Genomic DNA, 15,695 nt, shown 5'->3' with positions numbered 1-15,695 from the left:
TGGTTTCGAACTCCTGAGCTCAAACGATCCACCTGCCTCGGCCTCCCAGACAGCTAGGACTACAGGCGTGAGCTACCGTGCCCAGCCCTGAGTTAGTTTTTGTTGACTGCTTAAAATAAGAAATGATGTTAAAGCCAGGGCTTGGGTGATCATGTGTACAATAAAGCAGGAAAGGGAGGGAGGAGAGGGGAGGGGGGAAGATGCAGCAGGTGTAGAGGGAGAAACAGAGACGATTTTTGCTTGTAGTGAGACAGAGACAGCAGCCTGTGACAAGGCTGCTTCCAATCTAGCCAAAGTTTTTGTTCTTGGATTCTAGAAAACATCCTTACGTATCTCCAAGAAAACCTCCTTTTTGCTGAAGCTAGTTTGAATGGACTTCTGTTCCCTAAAGCCAAATGTTTCTGACTCAGGGAATGGCAACACCTCAGTCTGAATCTACATTTCCTGAGTCCAAAACTGGCTTATTTTATTGAATCACCAGTGAAACCTAATAATGTTTATTAGAAAAATTAAGAAATTAGCCATCTTTAAGTTCATATGGTGTGCAGTCATAATATTCTTCAAACCTTCCCAGGAATATCAAAGTCAATCATGACAACTTAATTTTAGTGTCAAATAAAGCCAGATGCTCATAAGCACATGTGCATATGTTACTTATGAAAATATAAAACAAAATATTCCTAGGATTTACTCAGATGTCCTGTTCGTTTAGTTAATATTCAGAGTATTTGTCCTTGGATTATAGTACTCACAATCTCTTAGGTCATATAATGTTCTACTATGCCCCTCATCATTAATTACATTTTGTTATTAAGCACAAGTCTGTTTGAACAGCTACATGGTATGTGCATTGATCCTCTGGAAAGAAATTGCTAATAATGGTAACACTGTCATGACACTCCTCTTTTATGTGTAGATAATGTGTGCAATTATTTGCTGTCCCCAGTCTTTCTCTTTAGAGCAAAAAAAATCATTCCATTAATATTACTGATGGTTTGGTGATACTTAGCACCTATGAAGGTCTTGGGGATTGAGATACTATGAAAGATATTAGTTTTTTGATATGCCTGTCTTGGACTCATGCCGGCTGCTAAGAAACATGGTGCCAAGACTCTCAACAATCAGGAGGACTCAACTGTCTACACTGCCAGTGCCTTTGCCTTAAACTTAGGAAGACAGGAGGTACCAAGAGAAGCATGTACCCAACAGAAAACATGGACTCAAGAGAGGTAGACTTCCTTGTTTTTAGAAGATAAGTTTTCTATAATTGTCCAAGTTAGAAAAAACAAAATTTAGAAAATTATTTTGGGTGTTTTTTGAGACAGAGTCTTGCTCTGTTGCCCTGGGTAGAATACAGTGGCGTCATCACAGTTCACTGCAACCTCAAACTCCTGGGCTAGAGTGCTGTGTTAATATCTTGTATAACCAAACTAAGATAACATTGGTATAATACTATTAACTAAACTAGACTGACTTTACCAGTTTTCCCCCTTGTGTCCTTTTTCTGTTCCAGGATTTAGAACAGGATCTCACATTGCATTTGACTGTCATCTCCTTACTCTCCTCCAACCTGTGACAGTTCCTCAGCCTTTCCTTGTCTTTCATGACCTTGAAACTTTTGAAGAGTACTGGTCAATTTTTTTTTTTTTGAGACGAGGTTTCCTTATATTGTCCAGGCTGGATTCAAACTCCTGGGCTCAAGCAAATCCTCCTTCCTCAGCCTCCAGAGTTAGTTGGACTACAGCTGTGAACCACCGTGCCAGGCTTGGTTAGATTGAGGTTATGCATTTATAACGATAATACTGCAGAAGTGATGTACTCTTTTCAGTGTTCATGTCAGGGGTGCATGATATTGATTTGTCTTATTACTAGAAATGTTAACCTTGATCATTTGGTTAGGGTGGTGTCTGCTGGGTTTCTCTACTATTAAGTTACTATTTTTCTTTTCTTTTTTATTTTTTCAGAGAGAGGGTCTCACTTTGTTGGCAGAGCCAGAGTGCACTGGCGTGATCACAGTTCACTGCAACTGTGATCCTCCTGCCCTATCCTTCAACTAGCTTGGGACTACAGGAGTGTACCACGACGCCTGGCTAATTTTTAAAAAAAAATTGTTTGTAGAAACAGTGTCTCTCTGTGTTGCCAGGCTGGTCTTGAACTCCTGGCCTCAAGCAATCCTCCTGCCTTGGCCTACCAAAGTGCTAGGATTACAGGCGTAAGCCAATGCACCAGCCTGTTTTTCTCTTTGTAGTAAATAAATTCTTGGGAGACACACTTTGAAACTATGTAAATATCCTGGGTTTGCCTCAAACTTTCAACTATTTTTTCTACTTCATTCCTCTACATTTATTAATTGGAGCACTTCTGTAAAAAGGAGCTGTTCCATTCCTCCCATTCATTTATTTATTTTCTTATTTTTTTGAGAAAATAATGTCAAAGAAATTAATTCTTTTTTTAATATTGGAATGGACTCATGGATATTTATTTTATTCTGAGTTACGCTCCAATTCTATCATTATTTCTTTTGTTGCTCAAATTGTTCCAGCTTTGGCCACTGGCAGCTTTTTCAGGTTGGCTCCTGTGTCCTTTTGATATGACCTTATCATTTTCTGAGTACTTCCCGACTTTCTAACACCACAAGATACACGAGGCTCATCCTATATTTGCGTTACCTCAGCCCTGGAATCATCCACTTCTCTAGGGAGCCTTGATTCCTTTCATTAAGGAGAAACCAATATGTGGGTGTTAGGTGTGCTCATTGCTACTGGGGTAGTACTACTTCTAGGCCCTCGCAATGCAAAGAGCTTGGAAATAAATCAGTGATTGTCACGGGTAGGGAACTGGGAGAGGAGATAATTAAAAAGAAGTAGCATAGGGACTTTTTGGGGTGATAGAACTGCCCTATATCACGATTGTGCATTTGTAAAATCCACAGAACTACACACAAAGAGTAAATTTTACCGTATATAAATTTAGGAAATACAAAAGAGCAATCAGGATGTTGAGGGAAACAAAAATAAAATAAAAACTAACAAAAAAACCTAACTATATTACAAATGAATAATATAACCACAATGAAGGGAATGGATAAAAAAAAAAGAACTAACTCTAAGTTACAGAAAACAGTATTTTAACTAGATACTGAAAGGCTAATGATAAAAGAAACTAGAGCTGCACACAAACACTATGCTCTAAAGTAAACTTGATTCTCACAGTGGTATGGGTTAGCAATTCGAAAATGACTTTATGTCTATACTAGGGCTACACAAATAAGGAAATATACTATAGCTAATGAGAGGCATGTTTCTCACCATTGGAGAAGGAAATTACAAGTAAGGAAAGGGTGAAGGCTAGCATGATCCTTGTGGCATTGAATTGGAATCAGAGATGTCATGATAAACTCATGGTTTAAGATACATGTGTGTGTGTACATATAAAAATATATATACACACATATAAAGACAAATAGAAATAAATATAGACATATGTATAACTCATGCACTATGCAGGAGTTAGTAAACATACATATATTTCAGGCCTGTTTTGTGTGTTTTACATTTATTATCTCATTGAATCTTTACCCCAACATTTTGAGAGAGAAGCATTATTATTATCATCCCCATTTACAGGTGATAAAACTGAGAGTGTAAGAAATTGCCACAAGCTACAAAGCTAGTGAGCAGCAGAGCTGAAATACAAACCAGTATAGGCTGGTTCTGAAACCCGGAGTCTTTTTCTTTTGTTGTTGTTCTTTTAAGATACTGTCAAGAAGCCCAAGGTCTTACCCAACATGCTATACTGCCTCTTATCAAGTGAGGAGAGTAAATCTAAGCAAGACCTCCCTTCTCCCCCAAAACCAACATGAAGTAGATAAAAGTAATTAAGTAAGAATTGGAACGAGCAGGGTAGCCTTATGTGATGTGATCATCTCCTAATTAGGTTTCAGAAGTTTGACGAGGTCACAGCTGCAAAGCTGTCAACAACCATCACCTTAACGTGATGGCTACTGTGAAATCACTGTAGAGCACATGTGGGTTTATGTTTCTCTTAAGAAAACTGGGATTATTTTCTCCTCATACTTATAAGTATCCCTCTTCTGCTGACCATCGAAAGGAATTATAAACCATATAAGGACAACAACATTCATTTACCAAGGAATACTGACATTTAAGATATAAATTGATTCAGATGACAACCACCATTCAGTGAACTCTTAGTATGAGCCAAGTATTTCTTTAAACTTTTGACATGGACTAACTCATTTGATTCTCATAACAATCCTATGAGATAGGTAGTGTTTCTAATCTATATGAGAGATGGGAAAACTGAGGCACAGAGAAGTTATGAAAATTGCCTAAGGTCACACAGTAAGTGGTCAAGCCAGGATGTATTACCACTATACTATGCTGCCACTCATAAGAGTCATACTTTGTAAGAGTTGACTAAGCACTGTACCTAAAATATTTAAAAGAAAAAAGTCTCTGCCTTCCTTAATCAATAAATCCATTTTAGATATCTTGATGCCTTCTGAAGATTTCTAAGACCAGTAACTGAAAGTGATAATTCTCAGATTTGTATTCACTTCAATCTAAATCTATCTGATAGTAATTTTTCTGCTAAGTAACCTGCGATTATTTGCAGATTTTTTTGTTTGTATCTGTGGCAGCAGGTATTTAAGGTAGTTTTAAAAAACTGAACAAAAGAAGTTATAAAATAGTTTAGAGATGCTTTAAAACTCTTCTCAGCTTCTTCCCTTTGGATTTAATGTCAGGAAATCATATAATAGTATAAAAGTAAAATAAAAATTATAAAAAGTTCTTTCTTCAGAATACATAAGCAAAAAACACACATAATCATAATTATTTGAGTAATTTAGGTGAAAGTCATAAAATACTTCAAAGTTATTACCATACGCTAACATATGTAACAAATACCTCATGTCTTGAATAAGAGAGACCCTGAGTGTTGGTAATATAACTCCTGAGTCAGATTTTCTTCTTTCTGGTCCAAGGGCAACTATGCAGAAAAATATCAGCAAAGTATTAGAAAATGATCTACATGGTTCACACTCTATAAATAAATACTTTGAAACTGCTGGTAAGAACAAATTTCAAAGACAATAGAAAAGCTCAAATTCTTTTTCCTGAATGTTGCTACTTTATTAATACAGTAAATTAGCTGTTTTCTTTCTAGTTAATCTGGGGTTGTATTTAGAAATTTAAAATGAATCATAAAAGCCCACCTAGCAAATATTGCTGGCCATAAGGACCAGTCATTTTCTAGCTATTCATTCTAATAGCAAAAAAACCCACCAATATTAAACACTGTTTTAAAGTATTTTAATATATACTATCACAACTAATTAGAATTATCCTTTGAATTTTTTTTAATCTTAATTTTGCAAATGAAGAAACTAAGGCTCAAAGAGGTTTAAGAAATGTGACCAATTGTATAAATTTATTATAAGAAACAGAGTGTTCTGGTGTTGTGTCCAGTGGGCTTTCCACTCATTACACACGACTTTCTGGCTTCTAGCTTGACTGAGAGGAGGGTGCTGATGCCATTAAATAAGACAGAGAGAATAGAGAAAGCCTGACAGGTACAGCAGGGAGAGGTGCTGAGATAATGAGTTTGTTTTAAAATGTGCTGAGTTCCTATATCCATCTTTGGATGCCTAGAAACTAGGGCTGGAGAAAGAGATTTGGGAATAATCTGTTAATGTAATAGGTGGATGATGACACAGAATTAGGCCAATAGTAGATGTTGTGGTTTGCACTGTGCCCCTACAAAGATGTTGAAGTCCTAACCCTTATCAGTACCTCTAAATGTGATGACCTTATTTGGAAACAAGGGTCTTCGGAGATGATCCAGATGGGGTCGTCAGAGTGGGCCCTAACCAGTGTTACTGGTGGCCTTCTATATAAAAGGGAAATTTGGACACAGGGACAGACACACATAGAGGAAAGACAATGTGAAGACAGAGGGAGAATGCCATCTACCATCCAAGGAATGCCTGAAACTACTGGAAGCTAGGAGAGAGGAGCGAAACAGGTTCTTTCTCACAGTCCTCAGAAGGCTCCAACCCAGCCAACACCTTGATTTTGGATTTCTATCTTCCAGAAATGAGACAATAAATTTCTGTTGTTTAAGCCACTCAGTTTGTGGCACATCATTATAGCAGACCTAAAAAACTAATACAATAGTTTATTACTGACTTTGGAAAGAAGAGTTCAGAAGCCTGTGAGTAGAACACAGATTAGGGGTTATGAAATGAAGCCATAGCTTTTATGTGGAGATCTATAATAAAATCTAAGAAGATTTCCATGATGTCTACTCCAGCCAGAAAAGAATTTTACAAGCTATTTAAATGTATACTTTCATTACTATTTCTTAATTCAAAATACTCAAAATGCAATAGGCCACTTTCTCCTTCAACGTAAAGATTCATGAATTTTTTTTTTTCTTTTTTTGAGATAGGGTCTCGCTCTGTTACTTGGGCTGGAGTAGAGTGGCATCATCACAGCTCACTCCAACCTCAAACTCCTGGGCTCAAGCAATCCTCCTGCCTCAGCCTCCTCAGTAGCTGGGACTATAGGTGCGCACTACCATGCCTGGCTAATTTTTCTAGTTTTTTGTAGAGATGGGGTCTCGCTCTTGCTCAGGCTGGTCTCAAACTCCTGGGCCTCAAGCAATCCTCCAGCCTCATCCTCCCAGAGTGCTAGGATTACAGGTGTGAGCCACTGTGCCTGACAAGATTCGTGTATTTAATACTTGGCCACAGGAATTCCCTTTGTATATCTGCCTGAATCAATGCTACTGCACAGAGAGTAAGTTTGAAGAGGGCAGAGACTGCATATATTATTTTTACAGAACCATATACAGTCTGTAGGTAGGTAAGTAATTAAAAGAAAATTTCTGATGAAGATAGGATGATTTAAGACTGACTTAAAACTCCCGGGCTAGATCCAGAATAACCATTTAAAAGTAGCATTTCCATCCCCTTCTGTGCCCAGCCCCTTGCCAAGTGATTTAAAAATCCATTTATAGTTGAGTAGTAGAACCTTGTCTGAGGCTTGTCTGAGGGGACAAGGTTTAAGAACTCACCAACATTTGCAAAGATTGAAACTTTTTGGTGATACATCAATAACAGTCCTTGTTCTAGGACCAGTTGCATTCTGAGATTCTTTCTCAGAAACAGGACTTCAACTACTAGGTGCAGGGATCACTAGGTCAAATTAATAGTCTACACATTATGGTCCTCTTGCCAAGACAGACCCTTCCCACTCCTCTACAACTCTTAAAATGTCTCTTGATTCCTGTTTAGTGCTGCTTCTGAAGAAGGACGGTAATTACGTATGATCGAGTCTCAGAGTGGCTCGATGCTAGTAAGAATAGTGTTTATTCATTTATTTATTTTTTTGAGACATAGTCTCACTGTGTTGCCCGGGCTAGAGTGCCGTGGCATCATTCTAGCTCACAGCAACCTCAAACTCCTGGGCTCAAGCAATCCTTCTGCCTCAGCCACCCAAGTAGCTGGGACTACAGGCATGCGCCAGCATGCCCGGCTAATTTTTTCTATATATTTTTAGTTGTCTGATTAATTTCTTTCTAATTTTAGTAGAGACGGGGTCTTGCTCTTGCTCAGGCTGGTTTCGAACTCCTGAGCTGCCTCGGCCTCCCAGAGAGCTAGGATTACAGGCGTGAGCCACCGCGCCAGCCAAGAATAGTGTTTAAATCCGCCGTGAATGTCTGAGGATCTATCCTTTGTGTGACAATGCAGACTGTTTACTACCATTAATTAGAAAGCTTAATAATTGGCAAACAAAAAGTACTTTTTGGGCAAAAAAATCCGTATTTAAAACTGCTAATTTTTGGCCGGGCGCGGTGGCTCACGCCTGTAATCCTAGCACTCTGGGAGGCTGAGGCGGGTGGATCGCTCAAGGTCAGGAGTTCGAGACTAGCCTGAGCAAGAGTGATACCCTGTCTCTACTAAAAAATAGAAAGAAATGATCTGGGCAACTAAAAAAATATATACATATAGAAAAAATTAGCTGGGCATCATGGCGCATGCCTGTAGTCCCAGCTACTCAGGAGGGTGAGGCAGAAGGATTGCTTGAGTCCAGGAATTTGAGGTTGCTGTGAGCTAGGCTGACGCCACAGCACTCTAGCCCCAGCAACAGAGCGAGACTCTGTCTCAAAAAAAAAAAAACAAAAAACAAACAAACAAAAAAAATCTGCTAATTTTTTCATAATTAGAACACTGTATTGTTTCTCAAGAATGAAATATTTCTTTTTTAAAACTGATGTTTTTATACATATTTCACACTCTCATATTTTTATGTCTTAACTTCCTGGGCTGAATCACCAGTAGTGTTAGAGCAATGTTTATAAAATCCACCCCCCTAAACAGACAGTAAACTTTGATTTCAAAAGGTACATGGCTTAATCTTACTTATGATCAGTAAAATATCTAACTTTGTTCACTCTTACATCACTAGCCCTTCATCAACATTTGCCAGTACGGCACAGAGAGTAACTACATGAGGCTTGGACACATTTTATATTTCTTAGCCTTGACTTCAGAGTTTTGCCAGTACCACAACTGACTGAAGGCCACTGCAAACAGCCAGGAGTCTGGTCTCTGAATGAACCATTCAGCATTTGAACAGCCACAGCCATGAAAACTGCTGGTGTTGCCCAGTAGCTGCCCATTCTAACAGCTGGACAAGCCAATCACGGTGGTGTGTGCCGTAGTCCTGGCTACTCAGGAGGCTGAGGGAGGAGGATTGCCTGAGCTCAGGAGTTCAAGGCTATGATGAGCTATGATCCTGTCACTGCACTCCAGCCCGGGCAACAGAGTGAGACACGGTCTCTTTAAAAAAAAAAATTGACTAAAGCGCTAGACGTAACTCACATGCTTCATTTGGAATAAGAGCTAAATGCTTCCACCTCCCTGTCTTAACTAAGCTTGGCTTTCCAACATTTCACCCTACAAATGGCTATTTCTTCCTAGGAATTTATTTTTTTCTAATTAGACTAAGCTGCCTTGGTTATGGTCTTATGATCTGAACAGCTATATTTTCTGTTAAAGACAGTTTTGGGGCATATGCCAATGCATTTTTACTTTTTTAAGAGAAAAAGGGGCAGAGAAGATAGACACTAGAGAATGCTTTTAAACTTGATCTGAATCTGTAAATATAGTCACAGGCTGGGACAGCAGAACCTTGACATTCTGGTTAGAGGAGCTCTAGGGCAATGTTGCCTCGAACTCATATTCCCAGCTGTCTGACTACATAAATTTAGAAATTAGGTTTCCAACAATAAACCCCACATTTAGGGTAGTGTTGTCTTCTAGGGGCAGTGAGGGAAAGTGAATTAGGGATGAATACATTCTAATTCAATCATGTTTGAGATGCATTACTTTATTTATTTATTTAATTATTATTATTTTAGAGATGGGGGTCTCACTATGTTGCTTAGGCTGGAGTGCAGTGACTATTCACAGGCACAATCATAGCTCACTGCCACCTTGAATTCCTAGGCTCAAGCGATCCTCCTGCCTTAGCCTCCCAAGGAGCTGAGACTATAGGTGTGCACCACCATGCCCAGTCACTATTTCTTAAGCTAGTGGTTGGCTTATGAGTTCTTAAAAATATTATTTTTTTTACATTTCTGAATGTCTAAAATAATCCATGATTTTAGAAAAGGTTCCCAAATGGCTGACTCAATATAATACATTTTATCTCTATTAGCTTCCCACTGTGTCACTTCTACTTTTTCTTTTTTTTTTTTGAGACAGAGTCTTGCTTTGTTGCCCGGGCTAGAGTGAGTGCCGTGGTGTCAGCCTAGCTCACAGCAACCTCAAACTCCTGGGCTCAAGCAATCCTTCTGCCTCAGCCTCCCGAGTAGCTGGGACTACAGGCATGTGCCACCATGCCTGGCTAATTTTTTCTATATATTTTTAGTTGTCCAGCTAATTTCTTTCTATTTTTAGTAGAGACAGGGTCTCGCTCTTGCTCAGGCTGGTCTCGAACTCTTGGCCACAAGCAATCCTCCTGCCTTGGCCTTCTAAAGTGCTAGGATTACAGGCGTGAGCACCACGCCCGGCCTCACTTCTACTTTTTGTGAAATAGATGGTTATTTTACATAAAGAAAAAGCAAGCTCCTTGTGAAAAATACATAGTAGGTAGAATATTTAGCTTAAGTAACACTACATAATTCTAATTAGTTAAAAAAAAGTGTTAGACATTTCTAACATATATTTTCTATAAACTGAAGAATTCAAAAATCCTAAAGACTGAGACATATATACATATTTTTCCCTGAAAGATCATTAATGATGCCATACAACTTTTTTTAAAGAAAATAATCAGTATACACCACACCCTAATACTGGTGAGAGTAAGGAATACTTGTATGGTCCTTTACGATTCATTGGAGATTTTCACATGTTACCTTATGTGATCAACATGACAGCTTTGGCATAGCTAATATTATTCTCCCTATCTTACAGATGAGGAAGCAGGAGATCAGAAAGGTCAAATGACTTTTCCCAGGTCTCACAGCTAGTAAATAATATTGCTCCTTCTACATTATCCCACTACTGGCAAGATGGCGTTAAGTTTTAGCTTGAGAAAGAGATCAAGACAATCATTGACATAGTGTTGCTATACAGTATTGATTCTCCTCAATGTCCAATGCTGCCAGTTTTATAGAAACGATTAAACCAATGATCTCTCACCTGGTGATTCTGCAAGGTGCTCTTGCTTCTCTTCTCTGTCCTGAAATTGAATTAGGTGTGACCACAAAGCTGACTTTCCCTGAAAGTACAAGGTACATAAAAATGTTCATTTTGTAAGAAATAATTAATCAAAAAATAATTTCTCATTAAAATCATTCACATTAAATAGCCATTTAGAAGTTTGGTGACACAATCTCATCCATGCCAAGCTGTGTGACATTCTGAGCATCTCACTCCATGTGTTATGAAAGTCATGCTTTGCCTCACTGAGAAGGTTAGCAAGAACCAGGAGAAGAGAAGCAACTAAGCAGAAGGTCAGAAGGGCGGGCACAGAGATGTCTGATGTCAGCTCAGGCCTTTCTTATTTGTATGTAATTAGGGCTGTCTACACTGGCCACATTAAGTAACCATGGAATTAAAAGGCTCCAGCAGCATAAAATGTGTTTGTGTACATCCATATGTAAAATATGTTTAGATATATAGAGTGGAGACGAGGGGAAAAATTGGGGTGAGAGGAGAAAGAGAAAAGAAACATGCACACATCAAGAAAAAATCAGAAAGGGAGACTAAACACACAAAAGTAAAGAGAGCATTTGAATTTTTCCACCCTGAATTATTAGATAACTTAAAACAGTATAGAACTGTTAATTCTGGCTAGTAGAATTTTTTCCTGGAGAGTGCCAAAGCAGACATTTAATGGAATCTCAATCCCTGCATTTAATGGGGATACAGTCTCTGCAATGAATGTGGCAGATTTCTAGTTATCCTGTGACAAAGGAACATATGATTTTTTCGACATCTTTTCCTCCTTGTTACATTTCTTAACAGGGCTCCTAACTGGCCATGTCACCAGGACCTCCTGAGACTGTTACCTGCTTGACCTGCAAGCCATGACTCCATATCCTCTCTAGTAGGTCACAGAGGCTGGCGATCAAGGTGTTCTCCTCCAAGCCAGTGATGTTTGCTTCTCCATGGCCCAGTTCCACTGCTTCGTGTCCCATCTTTTCCACCAGCATGCGTTTTGTCTGAAAATGTCACATGTGGTCAGAAGTTAACCCAGCAGTGAAACCAAAACCCAACAAATCGATTACTGGAATAGGAGACCTGGCTTCCCTTCACGATACTTCTAATTGTGTATTTTTAATCACCTTGGGAAAAATACCTTCTTTTTTTTTTTTTTTTGAGACAGACTCTCACTCTGTTGCCGGAGTAGAGTGCCGTGGTGTCAGCCTAGCTCACAGCAACCTCAAACTCCTGGGCTTGAGCAATCCTACTGCCTCAGCCTCCCGAGTAGCTGGGACTAGAGACATGAGCCACCATGCCTGGCTAATTTTTTTTCTATATAGATTTTTAGTTGTCCAAATAATTTCTTTCTATTTTTAGTAGAGATGGGGTCTCGCTCTTGCTCAGGCTGGTCTCGAACTCCTGACCTTGAGCAATCCACCCACCTCGGCCTCCCAGAGTGCTAGGATTACAGGCGTGAGCCACCGCGCCCGGTGTGGGAAAAATACCTTCTTAATCTCTGTGGTCAACTAACTGGAGTAATATCATCTATATTTTACTATTTTGTTAGAGAAATGGAGGATGACCAAAAAGAAAATAATATACTATTTATAAAGCATCGTCCTACGCTTAGTTTGACTGCACTTAGGTAAAAACCACAATATAAATGGGCAGCTCTAAGTTTTTTGAGAACTCTAATTAGTGAGTGAACCAGGACTCTTTTTTTTCCCTTCCTCTTTTATTTCTTCTTTTCTCATGGGTATGCACCAAAAAATGGAAAGGAAATGGAAATGAGTTTCATGTAAGATAATTTGCATCAGTCTTAGCAGTGCTTATAAAATGTAAGTGAGAGAGGATCTAGTTTTTTTTTTTTTTTTTTTTTGAGACAGTCTCGCTCTGTTGCCCAGGCTAGAGTGCTGTGGCATCAGCCTACCTCACAGCAACCTCAAACTCCTGGGCTCAAGTGATCCTTCCTGCCTCAGCCTGCCAAGTAGCTGGGACTACAGACTGGCACCACCACACCCAGCTAATTTTTTCTATTTTAGTTGCCTAGCTAATTTCTTTCTATTTTTAGTAGAGATGGGGTCTTGCTCTTCCTGAGGCTGGTCTGGACCTGACCTCAAGTGATCCTCTCGCCTCGGCCTCCCAGAGTGCGAGGATTACAGGCATGAACCACCACGCCTGGCCAGGATCTAGTTATTTTAGGCAGTTCCTTTAGTTCCTTATCTGTCTGATTCACTACTATATACTGATGCTGAAAACAGTGCATTTATTGAACATGCAGAGAAGGTATCTAAGAAATGACTGTCTAAAAATGAATGAAATTATTGGCTAAAATGATGTTTTGAGTTTTGTTAATTTATACTGCTATCTCCGACAAACACAGATATCTGAGAGGAGACTTGGTGTGCAATACATACTACGACACAGCTAAGGTCTTTTTCCTTATGGGTATACAAACACACGCATGGGCACAGATAAGGTTGTACATAGGTATATACACAGACTTAAAAAATATGTTGTCATTCACACAAGGTGACAACATTCCTGACACAACCTATGGGTGGTTTAATACATCTGTCTATGCTGGAGAGGAGGACAGCCATGGCTGAAAAGGTGAAAAAAAACCATGCAGGGCTCCCATGTCATTCATTCTGTGGACAATGGAGAACCCACGGAGGTTCAATACCTCAGTAAAGAGCACATGAGCTCTATGTCATGGTAAAAGTTTTCGTCTAGGAAAGTTACAGGCTCAAATGGGGGTTGACCCTGCTCATCTTAGCCTCACACATGGTGCAAACATGAATGCATGCTCTCTGGCATCAGTGAGTCATACATACCTTCATTCTACATTCTTTTAATAAGCCTTCTACAAATTTCCAGTTGGTCTGTGCAATCACTGCAGGAGACAGGTCTGACAATTTGGGTTGCCTCAGGTTTTTTCCTAAACTTCGTGCCTCTTGCATATATTTCTAAAAATTAAAGAGCATTCTTAATGCATAAACATTAGATATCCTTCTGATTTTCTTAACTTACACAAACATGTGTAGGAACAAACAAGATGCAAAAAAGGCCATACGTGTATGTGTGTAACAGTAATTAAAGTTTCAGTGCACCAAAAGGCAGAGAACACTTGTACTCCACTCCCATCCCCCACAAACTGTTAATGCCTGTGAAAAAGAGGGTGACAGAAACCCCATCAGGTTAAAACTCATTCAAAATGAGATGAAGTTTCAATTAGGTTGGTCTTTTTACTGGAAACACCCAAGGTAGTGATTAGTCAAGATTGTGGCTGGGATGAATACATTTGGGTGTCTGGATTATAAATCCAAGGTTCTGTAGGAGTCCAGTTGTCCACAGGTCACTGGTTTTCTCCATTCCTCTCCCCATGCAGCAAGAAACCGAACATGCCTCCAGCCTCTTGGGCAGTGCTCTCCAACCTAACCCTGTGTTCTATAACCAAGTCACAACAGTAAAATCATGAGGGCTAGAATCTGGTTGTAACTAATTTTATGACCTCAGGCATAACGACTGTGCATCTCAGCTTATTTGCTAAATGGGCATAAAACATGCCCATCTACCTCATAAAAAGGCCATAAGATCACTCTGAACAGCATGATGTGCTCCAAATGCAGGAGGCCTCTTCCTTCTGTTACATGTTTGCTAAAGCCCTCCCTTGCCTTGCTCCATAATCAAGAGAAAGTGGGACCATAGTGTTACTTTCAGAGTCTGTGGTGACTCTGAGGTACCACAGAAACCTACTTCCAATGTTCCTGAGCTTTGGTTGGTGAATTTCCACTTAAAAAAAATCACTACACGTGAATAATACAAGACACATGGTTCCCTCTTCTTTCTATGCTACCTGTAAATGTCTGTCTAGATACCTTATGTTTACATCAGGATCACAGGGCAGAATCCCCAAAAAGTCCAAGTGTCTTAGGACCATATTTAGACAGTAACTGCTCTGAATTATATAGTAAAACTAGCAGTTTTGTGTGTGTGTGTGTGTGTGTAAGAGAGAGAGAGAGAGACACACACACACAGAGAGAGAGAGAGACACTGAGATTGCAAGCCAGCACATCCTCCCACGGGTACATATGTGAAATCTATCCTCACCATCTTAAGAGGAGAACTTCGTATTGTAAGAAAAGATCTGTAAAACCCTTTGCATTCTTTAAATAAAAGGGAGTTTGTACATTTAATATAGTTCCCCTTTAGAAGAGCAATAATCTGCTAAATCTGGTACAAATAAAAAAATTCTCACTGATCGGGAATTCAATTGATCAATTTACCTGCTACTTCCTAACCTTCATGATGAAAGGCAATGTTAACAAAATAATCTGTTTCTTTTCCAGTCCAATCATTTTAAGGAAAGATTTAAAAACCAAATGAACTCTTCAGGCATTTAATTCCCACAGCACTTATGTATACTTTTTGCTTCAAATATTTTAAGAGGGTCACAGAAAGAAGGGAAAAGAAAGAATGAGTGACAACTATTATTAATAGGGAAGTTAAATGCAACAGGTTTATAGAAACATTCTGAAGGGTAGTTTTCAAATAAATATAGGAAATGAAAACAGTTTCATAGAAATCAACCTGAGATACAGGGCAGGGACTCTATATAAGAATTATAATATTTGCATTTCCTGTTGTTTCAGGTTGTACTAATGTTACCCAGAATAGTAAATACTAGAGATAAGAGGATAGTGAAAGCAAACATTAACTGTTAAATGTTTAAAGGATTCTTTTTCCCCTAGCCTCAACTCTTCCATTTTTAGGACTTATGCAAATGTAGAACCACTACAAGACTCAGTTCTCCACAAGACTTAAGTATCAAACTTAGCTTAGGAAGAAATATACGGGCTAGAATAAAAGGAGTGAGGGATATGGTTAGGCAACAGACTGGGAAGAAATCATTGGCATTTCTCTTTTTTCTGAAATATATGAATAAGAG

The 15,695-nt window shown here is 39.0% G+C and overlaps 1 protein-coding gene across 1 annotated transcript in view; it reads right to left on the bottom strand.

Annotated features, from left to right (window-relative positions):
- DENND5B (DENN/MADD domain containing 5B) overlaps positions 1-15,695 on the bottom strand; it is a 203,001-nt gene that overhangs the window by 24,483 nt on the left and 162,823 nt on the right. Inside the window, exons 9-12 of the mRNA XM_012640953.1 lie at positions 13,582-13,713; positions 11,611-11,763; positions 10,739-10,817; positions 4,932-5,013 (exon numbers count right to left, since the gene is read on the bottom strand). Coding sequence (XP_012496407.1) covers positions 4,932-5,013; positions 10,739-10,817; positions 11,611-11,763; positions 13,582-13,713 — 446 coding nt within the window. The remainder of the gene's footprint in view (positions 1-4,931; positions 5,014-10,738; positions 10,818-11,610; positions 11,764-13,581; positions 13,714-15,695) is intronic.

The sequence above is a fragment of the Propithecus coquereli genome, unplaced genomic scaffold (assembly GCF_000956105.1).
Source record: "Propithecus coquereli isolate 6110/MARCELLA unplaced genomic scaffold, Pcoq_1.0 Scaffold16, whole genome shotgun sequence".
Lineage (NCBI taxonomy): Eukaryota > Metazoa > Chordata > Mammalia > Primates > Indriidae > Propithecus > Propithecus coquereli.
Note: the sequence above shows the minus strand (reverse complement) of the source record. Positions and strands in the feature narration are given on the sequence as shown.